The sequence below is a fragment of the Psittacula echo genome (genome assembly GCF_963264785.1).
Source record: "Psittacula echo genome assembly, chromosome: 1".
Classification (NCBI taxonomy): domain Eukaryota; kingdom Metazoa; phylum Chordata; class Aves; order Psittaciformes; family Psittacidae; genus Psittacula; species Psittacula echo.
The window spans coordinates 109,629,092-109,649,425 of record NC_137735.1 but is presented as its reverse complement, the minus strand read 5'-3'; the positions used below and the strand labels follow the sequence as shown (position 1 = coordinate 109,649,425).

The 20,334-nt window shown below is 44.6% G+C and overlaps 1 protein-coding gene across 1 annotated transcript; it reads left to right on the top strand.

Annotated features, from left to right (window-relative positions):
- Positions 1-1,105: 1,105 nt before the first annotated feature.
- PKDREJ (polycystin family receptor for egg jelly) lies at positions 1,106-9,046 on the top strand (the record flags this gene model as incomplete). Its single annotated transcript, XM_080639153.1, has 1 exon — positions 1,106-9,046. One exon carries the CDS (start codon positions 1,106-1,108, stop codon positions 9,044-9,046), a length of 7,941 nt encoding a protein of 2,646 aa, XP_080495279.1.
- Between the last annotated feature and the right edge of the window lie 11,288 nt (positions 9,047-20,334).

Here is a 20,334-nt window from a genome sequence, read left to right as displayed (position 1 = left end):
CCTTGGACTCAAAGATGGCTTTGAGTTAAAAGAACGCCTGGCCGCTTTTGAGCCCCACAGAAAGGGCAGATGAGTGCCTGTGGGACAAGACCCTTGAATCCTGTGCTCAGTTCTGCACCCCTCACTGCAAGAGAGATGCTGGAGCGGGTCCAAAGAAGGGCAACGAAACTGTTGAAGGGTCTGAAGCACAAGTGTGATGAGGAACAGTCGAGGAAACTGGGGTTGTTTAGTCTGGAGAAGGCTCAGGGGGGGACCTTACTGCTCTCTACAACTGCCTGAAAGGAGGATGTAGAGAGGTGGGTGTCAGTCTCTTCTCCCAGGTAACAAGTGATAAGAAGTAACTGCCTCAAGCTGTGCCAGGGGAGGTTTAGATTGAATATTAGGAAACATTTCTTCACCGAAAGGCTGCTCAGGCATTGGAACAGGCTGCCCAGAGCAGTGGTGGAATCACCGTCCCTGGCAGTGTTCACAAACCGTGTAGATGAGGCCCTCAGTGATATGGTTTAGTGGTGGACTTGGGGTACAGGTGGACCTGATGACGTTAAAGGTCTTTTCAAACCCAGCTGATTCCATGAATGCAACCAGAGTGCCAGGCTCTGTGGGTTGAGGCAGATGAGTTCTCTCCAGCAAAGGCCTCTCCACCCCGGGGCTGGGTCTCTGCGCCCTCCTGTCAGCCCAGGCCGGCTTCGCTGCTATCCCGCCCGAGACCCAACGCCCCAGACTCAGCGGCTCTCCTGCCTTCCCTTCCCCTCCCCGCCCGCCGCTCGGGTGGACCCGGGGCCTCCCCAAGGGAAGGGGAGGGCAGGATTGCCGCTGAGGAAGGACACCACCCGCTTCAAGGGCGCACCCCGCCGCCCCTGGCCGCCCAGGGACCACAGTCAGAGCGGCCGTGTCGGTCGGGCGGCTTCCGTCCCGCTCCCCTCAGACCTGCCCTCACCTTTCAGTCCCTCCCGCAGCCGCGGCCCGGCAGCTCCTCGCCTCGCGCCTCCGAGCAGGAAGAGGAGGCGTGGCCGGGCCAGGCGCAGGACGAGGCACCCAACTGGCAACGTCCACAACGTTTTTCAGTGACCGTGTGCCTCACTCAGTGTCCTGCACCTCACACGCAATGGCAGCGCTCCACCTGCTCCTGCTGCTGCTCAGCTACAGGCCCCAGGGCTCGGGGGTCTCCTCTCCCTGCTTCCAGCCGCCGCCCCTGCTGGTCAGCTGCAGGGGCACTCACGGACAAGTCTTTAGACGGCAGGACAACGAGCACCGGGTCTCATGCCTATGGAGCAGCACCATGAACCTGCGTTACAAGCCCGCCCTGGGAGCAAGGACCAAGGTAGAGAGAAAAGAGGGGTGGCCACAATCCCCACCCCACTGCTCTTGGTACCTGAACTCAGCCTGGGTGGAGAACACCTCGCACTGGTCAGGCCAGGTCACGCTCCAAACAGGCCTCCTACCGGGAAGTGATCCTCCACCCACGGGCTTCAGCCTTCTCACAGTGCAGTGCTCATCTGCTTCATGTGCTGCCCCCGAGTGCTTCCATCACAACGTGAGCATCCAGATGGCTGCCCAGGACATGCGGCTCTTTGTGCTTTGGCCGCAGGCACACCTGATCCTCGTGTGGCAGCCAGTAGAGCTGGGCTGGTGTGCACGTCTCAAGAGTGTCAGCTGGCAGTACCGCTTCAGCAGCCAGGAAGGCAGCCCCTCTACCCTTCTCCTTCCCAGCAGTGAGCACCAAGAGACGCTACCACTTGATATTTACCCAACAGCTGAGTTGCAGCAGACCTGTGCCACCTACTACAGCTACCGCTTGACTGTGCGCTACGGGCATCCCGGGCTTCATGTTGCTTCAGTCAGCATTGAGCAGATGCCTCAGATAAGCATCAACATCTCTCTCAAGGTAGAGCCTGACTTGTTGCATGTCCTCAGCATCAGCTCCAAACTCCTTAGTGTTTCTCAACAGCCACTCAGCCTCTCCTGGAGTCTTCAGCCCCTTACCCTGCAGGCACTGGCCTACAGACTGGTGGACACAGAGGCTATAGGAGGTTGGGTCCGTTCCTACAGTGCCTTTACTTTGCAGAGCAACTTCTGTGCTGTTCCCATACCTCAAAGCCTGGTTGAGGTGGTGGTGGCCAGTATTTACTTTCCTGTTGATGGAAAGAGGTTTGAGGAATTGACAGGAGAAATACATCTACTCAATGGTACTCTCAGTCTAACTGCAGGCAGAGAAACACCCACCCATGTCAACCTTCAGCCAGGGAAGACCAACAGTAGCACATACATTTTCAGGTACAACCATGGGACATTTTACACAACCAAAGATAACCACAGCCCTATTTACACAGATGGCCCTAACACACACACTGTGTTCTACCAACACAAGGGCCTCTCTTACTTATTCTCCATAGAGTTTGTGGCCTTCCATTTTTACAAGTTCAATATGTACCTTTATGTAAATCAGAAGAGGGCTTTGTTTAGGTCCCTGGCAGAAAGAGACCTTGAAGTCCATGTTTTCAGCAGCAGCCATCCTTTTTTGCAGAGCTTTACTTATTTAGTGTGGTTTATCCCTGCACAACATCCAATGCTCCAGTGTGAGTGGACCTTCCATCTGCAGATTTTTGGAACACAAAAAGACCACCTTCTCCAGAATAGCACGTACACATACAATGATCATGTAAGAAATGCCACACGTTTTGTCCGTCGCTCTGCTTTACCATTTGATGCAGAGAAATATACAGGGTTTGTGGCAAAAGTGAACTGTACCAGAAGTGCACTTACACCAGCTCTTTTAAGAGCCAGAGTCAACAACTATGCTGCAAAAACCATAGAAGCACCAGTGTCTTGCCAGGAAAAAACATGTCAAATACACAGCGTGTATATACAGAGACCTACTCTTCATACCTCTATCTTGCATCAGAAAAGAGCATCAACTTTCATCCTCTCTGCCAAAGTGATAGCAGAGTGCAGAGTTGTCAGAATTGTTAAACCCTTCTGGCGAGTCTATCCTCTTCAGGACACAACCACTATTCCGGACTGGACAAACCCAATGAACATTTCTTCATTAGATGGTATAGAAAAGATACGCTTAACAGTTCCTGGATTTGCTTTAGATTATGGGCTGTATTTGTTTAATTTCACTTTTGAGATAACCGTTGCTGCTACCAAAGAAGTTGTCAAGGATTCAGATGGGATTTATGTTCTGATTGAGAGAAGCAGTCTAGTGGCAAATATTGCAGGAGGCAGATTCCGCACAGTGGGTTTTCATGACAACTGGGTTCTCAGTGGCTCTGCATCCTATGATCCTGATTCATACACACAGGAAGGACTAGTGGGAATCACATTTACTTGGTACTGTACTAAAGAGATATCAGACTACAAAAACATGAAAATCAGCCCAGGAAAAAAATGCCATCCAGCCCAGAGTGATTTGAAATGGTTAAGATCCTCAGGTCCAGTTCAAGCCATGCCACCAGAATCCCTCCCAGGAAATGCCATGTACTACTTCCGTCTAGTGATTCGAAAGGATACAAGGATGAGTTACGCTGACCAAACTGTAAATGTGCAGCCCGGCTCCCAACTCCTTCTGGACGTGACATGCCTCGAAAACTGTGGGAGCAGTCTCATTCCAACAGAGAGATTTACCTTGTCTGGAAAATGCCTGAACTGTAGAACACACAACCAGCCAGTCTACTACTGGTCCCTTTTTTCAGAAAACTCTACAGAAATTAGCTTTGACTGGTCTTCCAGAACCTCAACGGGGAGATATGGGACTTACCTATCTATACATGCTCTGACTTTTACGAAGACTGCACATCAATCCTACATACTTCTGTTAAAAGTAACTACCTGGGATGGTAGGTCCTCCGTCTACAAGTATGCTTTTAAGATAAATATTCCTCCTAGGTCTGGCAAGTGTACCATCAACCCACGCTGGGGTACTGCCTTTCTGACAAAATTTGTTGTTCAATGCAGTGGATTTTCTGACAGCAATTTACCTCTGACATATAAAGTAATAGTAGCTTCTGACAAAACTACCAAAATAACTTCTGTGAAGGAAAACACATTTGGCATAATTATGTACTTTGGTTATCAGCCTAAAACTCCTCCATCGTTTCTCCCCATTGGAGTGCCGTCTCAGAAGTACACCTTGACACTTTACGTTCAAATCCACGATTCCCTTGGAGCATTTACCCAAGTGAATTTATATGCCCGGGTGCAGAATCCAATTGACAGTCGACCAGTAGCTGCTGTGTTTCATGAACTGCTGGCCTCAGTAAGCGGTTTTAGCGCACCAATGACATCTTATCTCCAGACTGGAGATTATTTTAGCGCAGGATATTTGGCTTATCTGACAGCCTCAGTCTTAAACTATATTAAAGCCACACCAACCATCCAGCTCCCTAACGCTCAGTTTCGGGAAAACCTGATTAAAATAGCCATGAATATTTCAGTTGAAAACATAATGGAAATCAATCAAGTAGTTGCTTCTCTTTCTCAAGTCACAGACAACCCTGCTGAATTGAACTTTAGATCACAAGACCTTGCTGTTAGGAAACTGACAGAAGTTACGGGATTGATGAAGATACAGAGGAACAGGAAGCACTGGTCTGAAGAAGCAGAAATTCAGAGTAGTGGAATACTAACGTGCTTGTCCAACATCCTGAGAGCTGCTCTTCTGCATCATAGAAATGTCAATGTAGGTGCAGTTAAACAAGTCTTCTCCATCATGGAAAATTTAATAGACATAGTTCTCCTGGGCAAAGTCCCTGGAGAAACAGATACTCTAATGGAAACAAAACACTGGAACATCACTCTGAAGAAAGATGAAAATCTGAACAGTGTAAATGCTTCTTCTACCTGCAGGAACTGCTTTTATCCATCACTGAAAAAGGGAAATTATTCTGAATTGCCCCATAATGCTGTGATTTCCACTGCCCTTTTTGAGTTTGATGAGAACCCCTTCCCCTGGTTAGGTTACACAACAGAAATCACAACAACAGTCTTTGGGTTCAAAATGGTAGAGACTAAAGCTAATGGGGATCAGCTAGGGATAGTGCCTGAAGGAGCAGAAATTACAATTGCTAGAAAAGATAAGGAATCTTCAACTTTTCAGTTAACAATGGGACCTGATAAAACAGAAGCTTACACAACTGGAGGATTTACTTTAGAAGTCAATGGAAACACCAAGAGCATATACATCCAGATCCTGACAAAATTAGAAGTTACATTCAAGGTGCTAGTATTTACAGGCTCCAACGTCACTGATGCTCATCCCATAGCTTTGTTTGCTGCTTCTCACAACATGCCAGCGGTTGCAAGCAAAACCGAGACAGCCAGCACTGAATGTAACATCAAGGCTCCCTATATTATCTGTCTCCCAGAGTCACTGCTGACAGCCACAGCTCAAGGAAGCGGAACCAACACTCAGAACATCTCCGTTGTCTTGATGACACCCTATTTCATAAGGTATCAAAGCCAGAGACTGGTGAGCATTTATGTTTTTAGTGATCAGTGCTTGTTTCTGGAGGGGGTTCTAAGTCTGTGGAGAGAAGACACGTGCAGGCTTGGCTCCATGACCGACTGGCAGAAGATACACTGTGTCTGCAATATGAAGCGGCGTCACAGAAGCCTGTCAGTGCACACTGCATTAAATGCATCCACAATTGACATCAGGTTCCTGGCAGCCAAAGTAATAGTTACCCCCAACACAGTAGATCTGGGGAAAATCCTGATAGCAGACATCCATGAAAACCCAGTGACTCTCTTAACAGTGCTATTTATTTTTGCCATCTACTTTCTTTTGTCTCTCTGGGCCATAAGAAAGGACAAAGCTGACAGGGTCAGCAAAAACAAGATTTTAGTTCTGCCAGACAATGACCCCTTTGACAAAGTGAGCTTTTTGGTGACTTTATACACAGGCAGTCGCTGGGGAGCTGGAACCACAGCCAACGTCTTTCTTCAGCTCATCGGGCAAAATGGCATCAGCGACGTCCATTGTTTATGGCACCCACATTTTCCATCTTTCCAAAAAGGAAGTATGGCCTGCTTTCTGTTAACTGCTAAGGAAGACTTGGGAGACATTTGTTCCCTCAGGGTCTGGCACAATAACAAGGGCCCATCTCCAAGCTGGTTCTTAAGCAGAGCCAAAGTTGAGAACATGTCTACTAGGAAGACCTGGTTTGTTATGTGCAGGAAATGGCTTTCGCTTGACAAGGGTGATCGTTTAATAGAAAGGAGATTTTCTGTCACAAACCCCAAGACACCGCTGTCCAGAATCGACTATTTTTTTATTAAACTTGCCAACAGCCTAACAGAGGGCCATCTATGGCTCTCCATTTTTGCTAATGATCTCACTGGCACTTACAGCAGGCTCCAAAGGTTGTCTTCATGTTTAGCAATATTGTTATTTAACCTGCTTGTTAACATCATGTTCTTTAATGCAACGAAGAATGAAGAATCGTCAGTACACCTGAGGTATTTGAGATCAGTAACACTAGGAATTGAATGTGCTTTGCTTACCATACCTGTGGAAATGATGATAATTGCCTTCTTCAAGTATTCCCAGAAGGAACCTCTTCCTCCTCATGGTGTGGTTCAGGTCCCAAAGGTAAGCTCACACCTCCTATCTGGAAATTGTAAGAATTCGAAGGAACGCTTGCAAAAATCATGCCTCTCAGAACAATCGAGGAATATCACTCCCTCAGAGACCCCTCCTGGTCCCAACAACTCACAAAGCCCGCCATGTTCCAAGAGGACAGGAAGCAAGGGAGCTCCCCAAAACTGGAGGAATTGCGCTGTTCCTGAAAGAGATGCAAACGTAATTGGAACAGAAGAGCAGGCGATAACTGCAAGTTCCCCTCCAGCGGCTGAAGCCTGCCAGAGAAGGCCACCAGCACATTCTAGTTTTAGTAAGAACTACGCAGAAGCAGGTGGCAACTCTCAGGAAGAAAGGAAACCACCAGGCACCGCCTCCATGCTCCTTCACAAGAGAACACCCATCGTTTTTAATTGGTGGTGTGTCTATGTCTCATGGGCCCTGGTTGTAGCTGTAACTGGGCTATCATCATTTTTCATTGTGTTATATGGTTTGTCTTATGGCTATCAGACTTCACTAGAGTGGCTTTTAGCATCTGCAGCCTCCTTTATTGAGAATGTATTTTTCCTTTCAATTCTAAAAATCATTTTTTTCTCAGCAGTGAGTACGATTCGCCCCAAACACTGTGAAAACATCCCATGGTTAACTCAGGGTAAGGGTTGTGAGTTTATGTTGGCTAGAGGAATGATGAGTGCTGATGAGATGAGAGAGGCGCACTTGAAACTGGCTGAAGTCAGAGGCAGCAAGCACTACAGGCCTTTAGAAGCTGCTGATATAGCAAAAATGCGTAAAAGAGCAAAAATTAAAGTCAAGGCATTTATTTTCACCACAGGTTTCATCAGTCACCTTGTCTTTTTAACACTGCTATTAAATTTTGCCTATTCCGCTGAGAAAGCCAGCAGTTTCCCCTACAACAAGTTCATACATCACCAATTCTCTCCACAACTTTCCAGTGTAGATAAGCTAGACGATATCTATGTGTGGGTGAAAGATGTGTTCTTGCCTTTGATCCACAATGACATTCAGCCAACCTTTCTTCCCGAGAGCTGGTCCAAAATCATCGGCTTGCCCCGAATGAGGCAGGTGCGGGCTAAAGGTACTGAGAAAAAGTGTTTCCATCCTCACAGCTTTCTAAATAACTCTGTGATCAGGAAAAGCCACTGTCTTCACAAGTACGGCAGTGACATCCCAGAGACAGGTGACTATGCTGGCATGTGGACAAGAGTTGCCAAGCAGTCTGCTTCCAAAGATGCCAGCAGTTACAATGGGTTCATGTATGAGCCAAACAAGACTCCATGGATGTATTATTCGTATGGAGATTTGTACACTTATGGACCTGCAGGATACACATTTTACTTCTTCCCTGAAGAAGGAAGATCTAATTCAACAACAAGGCTGGATGCTCTACAACAGAACAACTGGCTTGATGAAAAGACATGGGCTGTAATCGTTGAACTAACTACATTTAACTCAGATGCAGCTGTCTTTTGTACCATCTCAGTCATATTTGAAATGTCTCATTTGGGGATCATCAAACCAAGTTTGTCAGTCCACTCTTTTGCGCTCCCAATTTTTAACCAGCAAACCAAAGCTCAGATGTTTGTGTCTGCAATTGTTTTTGCCTTTCTGATCATTTACATTGCAGATGAGCTTTATGTCATAGGCCAACAAAAAAAAGACTATATGAAAAAAATTTCCAATCTAATCAACTTTGCCTTAAAATTGGCATTCCTGCTTCTTTTTCTTTTAAAGGGCATAAAGTTTAAGATGGGAGAAGATATAGTGAACTTTTACTTACTTCATCCAAATGATTTCATTTATTTTCATGCAGTTTCTCTTTTAGATCAGTTTTTAAGGGGTACAATGGGCTTTTTAGCATTTCTTGCAATTTTGAAAACTCTAAAATATTCTCAGTTCTTTTACGACATGCACCTGGCACAAAGATCGCTCTTGGCAGCTCTTCCTGGAATCTCCTCAATGGCCGTCATAGTAGTGTTGTGCTTCTTTGTATTTTTGGCTTTTGGCTACCTTGTGTTTGGTCAGCATGAAAAGAGTTACAATAACATGATTCACTCAGCTCAGACCATAGTCTCTTACTGCGTCTCAGCTTTCAGAGATACCAAATTTTCATCCAACAGACTGCTGGGTGGCCTTTTCCTAGCCTCTTTTGTGGTGGTGATGGTTTGTGTCTTGATCAATCTGTTCCAAGCTGTCATTATGTCTGCCTATTCGGATATGAAACAACCCGTATATGAAGAACCATCTGATGAAACACAAATGGCTGCTTTTGTATTGCAAAGGCTCAGAAGGATGTTTTATCTTCTGATCTGTAAAAAATCCAAAACCAGTGAGACCGACCTTTTTCACAGGGCAGTCTACGGGCAGTCTGAGAGAAGACGTCAGCGACATTTAGGACTCAAAAGCAGAAAAATACATGGAAAGAAAATGGTTTATCTTGTCATATGAGAAAGGAGATACTAGTTTTGTATTCAAGACCACTTTATTCTGTAATATTCATATTTCAAGTAATTGTTAATGAATAAATTATTTACTTCTAAGACTTTTTTTATCATTCATCCCCTTACTAGTGCTTGGGCTCAGATGTTCCCCAGACTGTTCTGCATCAATTTCAGTGGCACTTGTCTGTCACGGTGCTCCCAGCTGCTCACACACTCCCCTCCCAGCAGAATGGGGAGGGAAGTGAAGGGCAAAAATGGAGGGAAAAATACACTGTGGGTTGAGGTATTGACAGTTTAAGAAGCAAAAAGGGGAAAAACCCTAAACCCACAAGCAATGAAAAGCAGTCACTCATCACGGGCAGACAGATGCCCTGCCAGTCTCTGAATCATAATTACTTTCAAAAAGCTCCCCTCTCTCCAGTTTTCTTGTGAAGCGTGACCTTGTATCTCACGGCTTTACTAACTCCATGCCAGCCAGGCCCCATTTGCACAGGAAAGGATACCTGTATCACAGAGGTGGTGCATAAGGAGTTAGCTCAGGAGTGTGAGCAGGACTCTAGCGTCCGGTTGAGCACAGGCTAACATAAGAGCAGAAGTGGCCTGACATTTGAAAATGGTGATAAATCCCTCCCACTCTGAGCGTAAGGAATAGGAAATGACCGGATGAGTTAGCAGGGTGCCAGCCGGCAATTAAAAATAGAGCTTCACAATCCTGCATTGCATTTATATGCAGATGACTTTGTTAGGATGTCCCTTTGGAAGACACAAACTGTGGACCGTAAAATCCTGTTCTAGGGCCTGGGGAGAAGTAGACTTTTGTCTTGTAAAACTGCACCTGCACACGGATCACCCTGCGCCCCGCTGTAAGTAAAGACAGACTGACCAAGTAAACTAGGAAGATAGAGCAATTTGGTGCAAACTCTTATTTCTTGTCCACAAAGCAGGGGGCATCCTCCAGGCAGTTCCCTCCGAATACACAGAGCCCACTGAATTTTTTATTATTACTGTTTAGTTAAGTCTTACATGCTCCACGCAGTGCATGGAGTTCACAGGCAGCACTCCAGGTCATGAGATGGTGTCGCCCATCGGCCCGCAGCCACTTGCTCCTCGCAGTGCAGGGACGACCAAGACCAAAACCAAAGCGTCTTTCTCCCTTAGACTACAGGGTCGTCCCGCACCACGACGCAGGCCCGGCGGACCCAGTGACCAGAAAGACGCTGGCACCGCCTGCGAACACCCGACGCGCCGAAGTAAAGACAGGCGACAAGCGCGCAGGCGCACCCCGACAGCGGCCGCCCTATGGCGCTGGCTCTTTAAGGAGGAGCGGCGCAGGGAATTGACGTTGGGATTTTGCGCGGGAGCGCTCGTAGCGGTCGGGTGAACGCGGTGCGTGTCGCGGTGCGTGTCGCGGTGCGTGTCGCGGTGCGTGTCGCGGTGCGTGTCGCGGTGCGTGTCGCGGTGCGTGTCGCGGTGCGTGCGTGTCGCGGTGCGTGCGTGCCGCGGTGCGTGCGTGCCGCGGTGCTTGGGGGCCGGGAGTTGGCCTAGGGGTGGACCGAAGGGAGCGGAACCGAACCGGAGCTCCCCTCGCCCCCCCGGGAAAAGGGGCCCCGGTGTACGGGCCTCGTGGGAAGCCCGAGCTCCCCGGCAACAGTCGTTATGAGTATTATATTATTGAAAGGAGCGAGTTTTTATTCTCACGTCATCTGGGATCTGAGAACGGTTTTTCTGTGCTCCTTACCAGCCGTGATCCCTCCCTGGAAGATCTCTCTCCTTCGGACAGGACCCGGGCTGGCTCAGCGGTTGCTGTGGAGGCTTCTCCATCGCAGCGCACAGCAGTACCGAAGCGTCCCTGCAGAGGTGGGAGAGCAGAGTTCAAACCTTGGATTTTTTTCCGTTTGATACTGGAGAGGGACTCTTCATCAGGGACTGTAGCAATAGGACAAAGGGTAATGGGTTTAAACTTAAACAGAGGAAGTTCAAGTTGGATACAAGGAAGAATTTCTTTACTGTAAGGGCGGTGAGGCACTGGAACACGTTGCCCAGAGAAGTGGTGAATGTTCCATCCCTGGCAGTGCTCAAGGCCAGGCTGGACAGAGCGTTTGGCAACGTGATCTAGTGTGAGGTGTCCCTGCCCATGACAGGGGGTTGGAACTAGGTGATCTTAAGGTCCTTTCCAGCCCTAACCATTCTATGATTCCAGTATTTGCTTGGAGTGGGGAAGGCTTAAAGTTTTAAAGCCTGCACCTCCCACCTCCAGGATGCTTGACTTGCTAGAGCGTGAGTTAAACTGCTTCTTCCCTTCAGATTTCTGAAGCAAGTGAGGAAAGTGTTGAGGTCAAGAGAGAGCATCCCTGCTGACCAGGTTGACTGCTTATTGGGAGATACTCATGATTCTGGATCTAAAGCTGAAGCTTGATTCTGATTTTTCTTCAACACAGGGCTTTTAGTGTAAAGCTTATTCTTTGTTTAATAGAATGTAGTGGCCACAGATTGCTTTTTCTGAGAAACTGCATGAGTTGAGGTTGGAACTACAGGATGCAGCCTCAGAGGAGACTGGGGAGAGGATTCCAGGGAAATTCTGAGCTGTCTGAGGGCACTGCTTTTGGATATACACAAAGATGGAGCTTTAAGGACTCCAGGGAACTTAGGGGAAACCCTTGTTTCCTGTCCTATGTAGGCATTTCCAGTTTGAGATTGCACTTGGATAAGGTGGTGTTGGGACTACAACATTGGGCTTAGAGGACTGTAGAGCTATGTAAATAATTGGGTGCTCAACTCCTCTTGCAAAATGAGGGGAAGTAAGAAGTTGCAAGATGTATGAGAGATGGGGTGCCACAATTTCTCTTTGACTCTGCTCTGAGAGCCTATATAGTAAGAAATATATCCATATCTCAGTGAGGCTAGAAATGGTCTCTGCTTAAGGAGAGGTGTTAATCGCATGGCTTTCCTTCATGCTCAATCCAGGTTTGATTGCTAACCTGTAACTTGTCTCTAAGGCACTTGGGCTGGTTGAAGTCTCTACAGACACTGCAAAATGCCATCAAAATAAAGCCAGTTGTGCCTTAGGCATGATGTCCTAAATAATCTCTTGAGCTGTCTTCCATCTCTGCACATCTATGAGTCAAAGAATTGGATTTATGTACTAGCAGCTAGTTATACTAGTACTCACAGGTTTGTGCATTGGTTACATTTGATTTTATTTTCTCAGTTAGGGTTTTTCCTCTGCTGTAGTCTCATAGAATCACAGAATCATAGAACATTTTTTGGGTGGAAGGGCTCTTCAAAGGTCATCTAGTCCAGCCCCTTGCAATGAGCAGGGACATCTTCAACTAGATCAGATTGGCAATGTTACCAGTATACCACCTCGGATGGACACTAGAGTATAGTGGTGCAAAGACACCATGTGCTGGTTAATTTCCCTTAATTGGTATAGTTTACAGGTTGTATTGATACGAACCCTTTTATGTCAGTGTAACTAATTGTAACACTACCTTACCTATATGCTTATAATTGAAATTGTATGTTTTATACAAAACAAAATGTAAAATGTAAGACCTTCATGCTTCCATGCCAAAAAAAAAAAAAATTAAAATAAAATTCTTTATGCCTTAATTTCCCAATCTGGGGTTGCCTGGAGGTATTCTGACCAAAGAAGGTTTTTATTTGATGATAAATAACAGTGGATTGGATTCCGCTGTTAACCTGAACTGGAATTGAGATCTACTCCCTAGGTTTGTTGAGATGTTAAACTTCCTAGCCTGTGCATTACCTTTGCGCTGGCCTGTTTCCTAAAGCAGTGCTTTTATTGGCACAAAAATCAATCAACCAAAAAACTGCAAAGAGTCCCAAAACTCCAAATAGATAAGTAAAACGTGAGATTTGGATTAATAAGTAAGTTATCTCTGTGGTTGCAACAGTTTGAGGTTTCTCTTTTGCTCTAGGCCAGGATAAAGCAAGAGAGAATGTTTTGTTATGTTCCTTTTCTCAATACTTTGGGTATTGAGCGGGTGAAAAATGAAAGCATTTTTCACCTGCTCAATGTGTTAGTTTTTTTGCTGGCCAGCTAACGTGAACTCTGCTGCCTCCTGTAAAGTCTCCTTATAACTACATGCCATAACAATTTTCCACCAAGCTATCTTCCCCACCTTTTCGTTTATTCTGTCTAACACTGAGTAAAGTTACTACTAATTAACCACACTTAGAGGTGTGCATATGTGCAAAAAGAAAATGTGTTTAATTCTGTAACAGACATCACAGCATTCTTAAGCCTTATCTATCTAGCAATAGCCAGTACTTTTAAAAACTCCTGATGTAACCATATGGCATATAACATGTCTGTCAAGACCCCATCAGCTCTCCTGCTTAATTAGCTCTACTCTGCAGCCCATACTTTCTTCTTGGACCTCAGTGAAATCTTAGTCAGATGCATCTATGCTTGCTGAGCAAAGGAAAGTTCCTTAAGTATCTGTGACACATTGAGGATGCTGCTAGTTCTCACTGGATTTTGAGCTGCTTGGGCAAAAAGACACAATTGCAAAGATTTTGAACGTCTGCCCTCCTAGCATATGACCCAGTAGGAGCAGTTTACTCTGTTTATAGAGAATTCCAGGGAGCACACTTCTCTATCCATGATTAAATTTGTCACATGTCAAAACCCCACCTTTCTCCTCTTTTACCTGTGATGAACAGAGCAGTGAATTTGTCCAAAAGAGCTTCTTGAAGAGAAGAGCATAAGCACACGTGTTCTGGAGAACCAGCTGTGCAGACTGCAGAGCATGCACAAAAGAAATGGCTTGGCTGTCTATTGCAAAATGTCTCCACATACTTGCCTAAGAACAAGCATAATTTCTCTGTGTCCTACAGAAAATTGTGGAAGTGGTTCTTGTATATGTGCATTGATACCTATTTGATGAGAGCATCAGGTGTTGGAAGAAGTAAGTGCAGCCTTAGTACCTGCCTGTTTTCTGGGCACAGTAATCCAAGTACTGGTTGGGAAGTGAAGTCTGAGAAGAGCAAACAGACTAACCTGAAAAAATGCAAAAAAACTCAGTGTTTGTACGTGGCTGAATTCACTTTATTTCATGTTGCTACATGGCTAGAAAAAAGGAATTTACCAGATGAAAGTTAGGAAGTCTTGAAGCTGTTAGCCCCTGAATGAAGGGTTGATTTCCAATGTAAAATGTAATCAAAGGGGCAAAACCAAAATGACCTCTGTGTGAAGGTGTGAAACAAGGCCCCTGTTTGTAAATTCTTGTAACAGAACTCCCAGCAAGTACCCTGGAAAAGAAAAGTTTCTAAGGGTTGAGTGACAGTGGACTTCTTTGCTTTGTCAGATATGCTAGAAATACTCTTTGGTGTTTTCTTGTGCTCACTCTTCTCAGCAGCTGGGATAACAAAACTTGATGAACATGTCTTTTAGAGGAAATGGGCATGCCTGTATGAAGGGGTGTGTGTGTGACTATGGGCATGAGAAAGTTGTAAGTATAGTAGGTACAGATGTTTCTTTATTCTCAGGCGTTCTTGAAGCTGACACTACCCCATGCCCCCTTCCCCACCAGTAGTTTTGTGTTGTCTTTTCTTTTTGAAGATTTTGTTTTACTTCATTATGAAGTCTTCTGCTTGAGCCCAGTCCTAAAACACTGACAGCTTCATTCACATTTTACTGGAAAGAATTCTCCTTCACAAGTGTATTAATGCTGAACACAAGGGAAAGTGGGCAGTGGCTGTCTCAGCAAGGACACTGTAAATTGCAACCCCACATAGTGGGAGCTGAGTGTTCCCTTACAGTACCAACTTTGCTTTCTGTAGGGAGATAAATCAGTGAAGCTATATTTATTTCTTTCAGGATTATGTCACATTGCAGTGTCTTGTTTCCTGAAACAGCATGTTAGCCTCTCCTCATGTATTTCCACAAATTCTTGGAGTTCCTATTTTTAGACTCTGTTGGACAGTGTCCTTAACTATTCTTTAAGGACAGCTTAAAAGGAATCATCATCACTTATATTAATAGAGCCTTACTGACTTATTCTTCCTCACTATAGATATTAATCTAACAAAGCTATAATAGGGAGCTGCAGTTACCTCCTCTCTTGTAAGTCCCTATAACTGTGCTGTGAGAACAGCAATAATCTTGCATTGCCTTTCTTTAATTTCTAGGCCATTTTACTGATAGAATGTTAGAATGGAGTTATGGATGATGGCGTGATAAGCTTTATACTCTGCTTAGGAAGGCATGTTGGAAGACAAGGGGAAGAAAGAGGAAAGAGGGGTATTGAGCAGAAAACTAGATATGATGAGAGGTTAATTCTTGGGAGAAGGAAAGGAAGAATGACAGTATAGTTCTTCCTCCTCTGTCAAGACTGATTGTTCTGTTACGCAGCAAAGAGATCCACCACACACTGTGCCTCTCCAAACGGGCGTGGAGATGGCCTCCAGCAGGCATGCTTAGGCATCTTGCTTTCATTTTATTCTGTCATTCACTCCTACTGTGTGATCCGCTTAGCTGGGCTTTTGCAACTAAGTTACTCTGAACAGCTGAGGTGCTGAAACAAGTATTCCCTGCAGCTACTAACGGGGATACCGCCAGTCACCAGGGCAGTGCAGGTCCTTTGTGTCCACTAGAGGGCAGTGCAGGTCCTATGTGTCCACTAGAGGACAGTGGTATCTGCCGGTTAACGTCTTGTTGCAGCGTTCCTATGTGAAGCTGTTACATTCTCACCTAATTTGAGATTCTTGATTATTAAAGGCTGTCTAATTTAGAGCTGGCTGCCTGCCATATTCAAGTAAGGAGGACTTGGGCTAGGTTTTCTTAAGCTTTGGTTTCTCAGCTTTGTTAAATCATACGTCTTCTCAATAGATGCTTTTTAGAGATTCATCTTGTGTTCATAAAGCCTTTTAACCTAAGGTAGTGTTTTGATTTGCTTGTCTGTATTACTCGTCTCTTCTGACATACCCTACAACTGTTCAGAAAACATGCTCACATCTGTGACTACCTAGGTTGTTTGTCCTAGGAGATATCCATGGGGAATCTGCACAAGCTGTTGTTGAAAAGCAGGGCTTGGGGCTTGCGATATGAGCCTGTGATACGACCCTGTGATACCTAGAGAGAAGCCTGTGTGCTGCAGCCATCTCAGTTCCTTCAGAGCAGAGAAAGCATAGCAATACCAGCACAGTCCCCACAGCCTGAAGGGAGAAGTTGCTGCAACAAGTCAAGGTTTAATTCAATCAAGTGATCTTTGCAAGAGGTAATAAGGGTAGAAGATGTAAAGAGTAAAAAATGACCATGCTTGGTGAAATTGCATTCCTGGGCTAATTTGTTATGCTGAACCCAAGGTAAGTCACCTCAAAGGAAGAGCAGGTGACCTAAACATGCCTTAAGGCCAGTAACATAGAGGAAATGGAGAGAGAGAGTTGTTCACCTGGGGATTAACTAGCAAGCAAGAAAGTTCTGCTGTTTCATTTACTACCTAAGCAATTAGGCAATTTTCTGAAGGAAGCGAGTGCATTCTTGGTGCCAAAGTGTATTTGAATTTATGTCACACCACATACTGCAAAATAAGTTAGCATTTGCCAGGCTATGAACTTACTGGCTGCTGCCCTTCTATTAGAGAACATTCTTTCTCATAGAGAATCAAGCTGTGAATATCATAGTAGGTCATTGTCATCAACAGTGGATACTGCAGGAAAATCTTGGCAAGTAAAAGAAACAAGGGTTTAATTGGAGAGGATTAAAGGTGTGTCAATGTTGGTTTTATCTGACACCTTTTCAAATCAAAGCCTGCGTCTGTAGGCAGTTTGTTTCTTGTATAGTTTCTCTAGTTTATCAGTGACTTAGAAATACATGAGTCTCCTGTGGAGTATTAAGAGGGGCTTAACCTATGCATTGTAAAGACTTGTGCTAATGAGGTTTGAAGCAAAGAAAATCAGGTTACTTATCTGTGCTGCTACTTTGCCACTGACCCTGACTATTTAATGGTGATTTATTATTTCTGGCATGCCTTCCAGGCCTGTTAGCGGAATACTCTAAGCAGAACTGCCCTGAAGTTTTTAGGAGTCCCTAGAGAACAGCACTGAGAGCCATTTCCCCGCATCCATATCATGTATCAGTCACAGACAGCATGGAGAAACACTCTTATATCGCTGTCTAACCTGCGCCTTTCTTTCATTGTGATTATTTCCTTAGCATGGCATTCAAATCTGTGTTCTTTACCTTTCGCCATGACACATGGGCCAACCTCACACACGTCCTACAGCATTCTGGGCTTGACTTGGCAAGTTTCTGCTGAGCATGCTAGTTCAGCATTTGCTTCGTAATCAAGCATGTGTGGGTAGCTGTGTTCCTTTCAGAAGAGCTATGCATGTGCTTAAAGTAAGTATGTGTTTAAGTACCTTGCAGCTTCCCGCCAAAATGGCAAACGCTTGGGCAGAGTTTAGTTCTAAAAAAGCTGTTCTGAAAGACTTCTTCAGTACCAGCCAGCCGGATATTTGACATGTTACTGGGACGTGTTGCTGCTTCAGAAATTTTCAGGGAAAGGACAAAAAGCCAGTGGTAGCACAGGTGATGATTTGAGTCACTTAAGGTCAGAAATTTGCCTGTCATTATTATGAAGGGATTAGTGCCCTAGACTTTTATCTGCTCAAGAGATCCTTCATCCTGTTGTTGGTGTACTAGAAAGAAACAAGTTCTCACTCACGCTTCGTATGTCTGCTTGGAGGGGAAGCAGACACCCTGCCATAGTTGTCATATCAGGCATCTTACTAAGATGGTGTATGGAGCCAAACCAACAAACTTACTTTGTGATAAACCAGTGTCTGTCTCGACTGTGGTTTTATCCCAGATTTGCTTCTGTGTGTTTGCTATCTGACATACAGGTCTTTTAATTGCATATGAGGTTTTTGGAAGCCTTGTGGGAGAGTGCATCTTAGGACTTGTTTGCTTGGTTGTTTGGACTAAAGGTGTGAAGCACATGCATAAACTAAAAGCTTGTTACATTTGCCATTGAATCTCTTTCTTAAGAAGGGAAATGGCTTTACTTGGTTATAAAGCAATATATGTAACTAATAAATATAACTTCTGAATTGAAGCATTCGCTCTGAAATCTATACATTCACTTTACACCTTGAGTTGGTAACTTTAACATTCCTGAGTGCTGCTGTGTAGACAAATGATGTTTCCAGCGAAATAAAACTGGTATCAATTTTATACCAAGTGATATAGCTGATACCAGTGACTTGTAAGCTGGGAGTAAAATGGAAAGCATCATAAATTCATCTGTGCCTTGAAGGCAGGATCATATGCTTTTCAACTGGCATAGCCAAAAATCTGTTTGTACATAGATATCATTCCTTCCCAGTGGTAGTCACTGAACAGATTCTGTTCTACATGCCAACGGACTATAAGAGAGCAGGTGTTTCTATATCTAACGCACTTCAGCTCTGAACCCATGGCTGTTATTTTTACTTGGAATCAGCACACATTCATTCCAAAGTCTATGACCCTCACTGCCATAAATACTCTTTTTGTTGTTGTTGTTTTTCTGAGTCTTTTGCATTATTTTAAAGACAATATCACCATGATATTCTTCTCTGTTTGATTCAAGTGACTTTCCGTACTCTACCTCTGTGGGGTTGATTATTTCCCCTTTTAAAAAAAGATTGATTACAAAAAATTGCATACACTGTACTGGACTGAATCTCAGTCAGACAGGTTGGTGTCTTGGTAATGCTGCTGACTACCTACAGAAAACGTAAATTTAGGTATGTTTCGGGGGACTTACCTCGTAATCCTAAAATGCAGATGCATGGTTCAAAAAGCATATTCTTAGTTGAGTTTGTGAATAGTTTGAAGAATCCCAGTTTTAATATACAGGGAGAACTAGGGAGCATGTTCATGACTTATATCTAACTGAAAAATCTAAAAGCACTTTAGTAAATTAAATTCTTTCAAGCATCCCTGTGAGGTAGAGAAAGTACACAATATCCACGGGTTACATCACTTTTGAAAAAATGTAGTTGCCAAAAGTATTCATAAGTCATATTTATTTATTCAACCAGTATCCACCCCCGTTTGTGTTACATTTGAAGAACCATTGAAATGACAGGAATGGAAGTAGAAAGGATGGTGGAAAGAATGATGGGGTTACGGAGATTATTCCCAAAATTTAAAAGGCTAGGGCTTTCTGAACTGGATGTCTGTTATGAAGCCTCTGTAACCTCTGAATATCTTGGGGCTCCCTTTTCTTCTGGAACATTAGGTGACAAGTAGTCACAACTCTGCTTCACCTTGCCCCTAATTCACCTTAGCAGCATATGTCCCTAAGGATTCAGTTTCACCACATAGGGTGAGCAGAAATAGCAGCTTACTGTCATTGAAAGAGGCAAATACAGGTCTCTCGTCTCAGACCTCCCTTTCTCCTGGCTGTGTAGTTTTGCCTCTTACCTTGAACTGTTGTTAACAGTTGTTGGATTCCTCTGCAAGCCAATTTAGTTCCCTAAAATAAGAGAGAAAAAAGACATTGGAGAAAAAAAAAATAAAAAGAAGAGGTAGTTCTTTTACTCGTTACTACAGTAATAACTGATGAGATGTAGTAAGAATGAAACCGTAAACCAAGGTGCTTGATGTTGGATACCAGCTGCTCACTCTATGTTTTGGGATGTTTCAGATTACCTTTGGTGATAGCCTGTAGACTGTATGGCGACTGGTATGTATTCAGGTTGAAGTGTATTAGTTGTGCTTCTGGAGCACATTTTTCCATTTAGTTTCATCTGAAACTGTCCAGTTTGTGTGCTTTCAGACTGCTTCATGATGCAAACCAAGCGTTCACATAGTGAACTGAATCAGCTCTGTAGGGGAAGAGTATGACTGCAAAGCTAGGTGAGTGGGAATCAGCTGCAGTCCTTTGGCAGACCATGCATCTGCTCAGCTGTGAGCACACACAACCTAACTGCTGAGATATTGCTCAAATCCAGGTTCCTAGTGCTCATCTTCCTAACAGCTTGATGTGACTTCTGCTTCACTTAAAAAAAGCTGACAGATTTGCAGCAGCAAACTGCATGCCATGAAAAGTGTGATTAGTGCAAATCTGGGGACAAATACATGGTTAGCTGTGTTTGATCTGATCATGCATACACACCAAAATCAGTCGTAAAAGCATACTTGCTACACCACGCTCTGAAAAGCTTGGGGTATGACACCCAACTAAAGTGGTACTAGTGAAAGGTGAGCTCCCAAGTGTAAACCAATGGCCAAGATGTTAAACAAGTCATCTTGTAAACATCAAAGCTGATGAAACATGG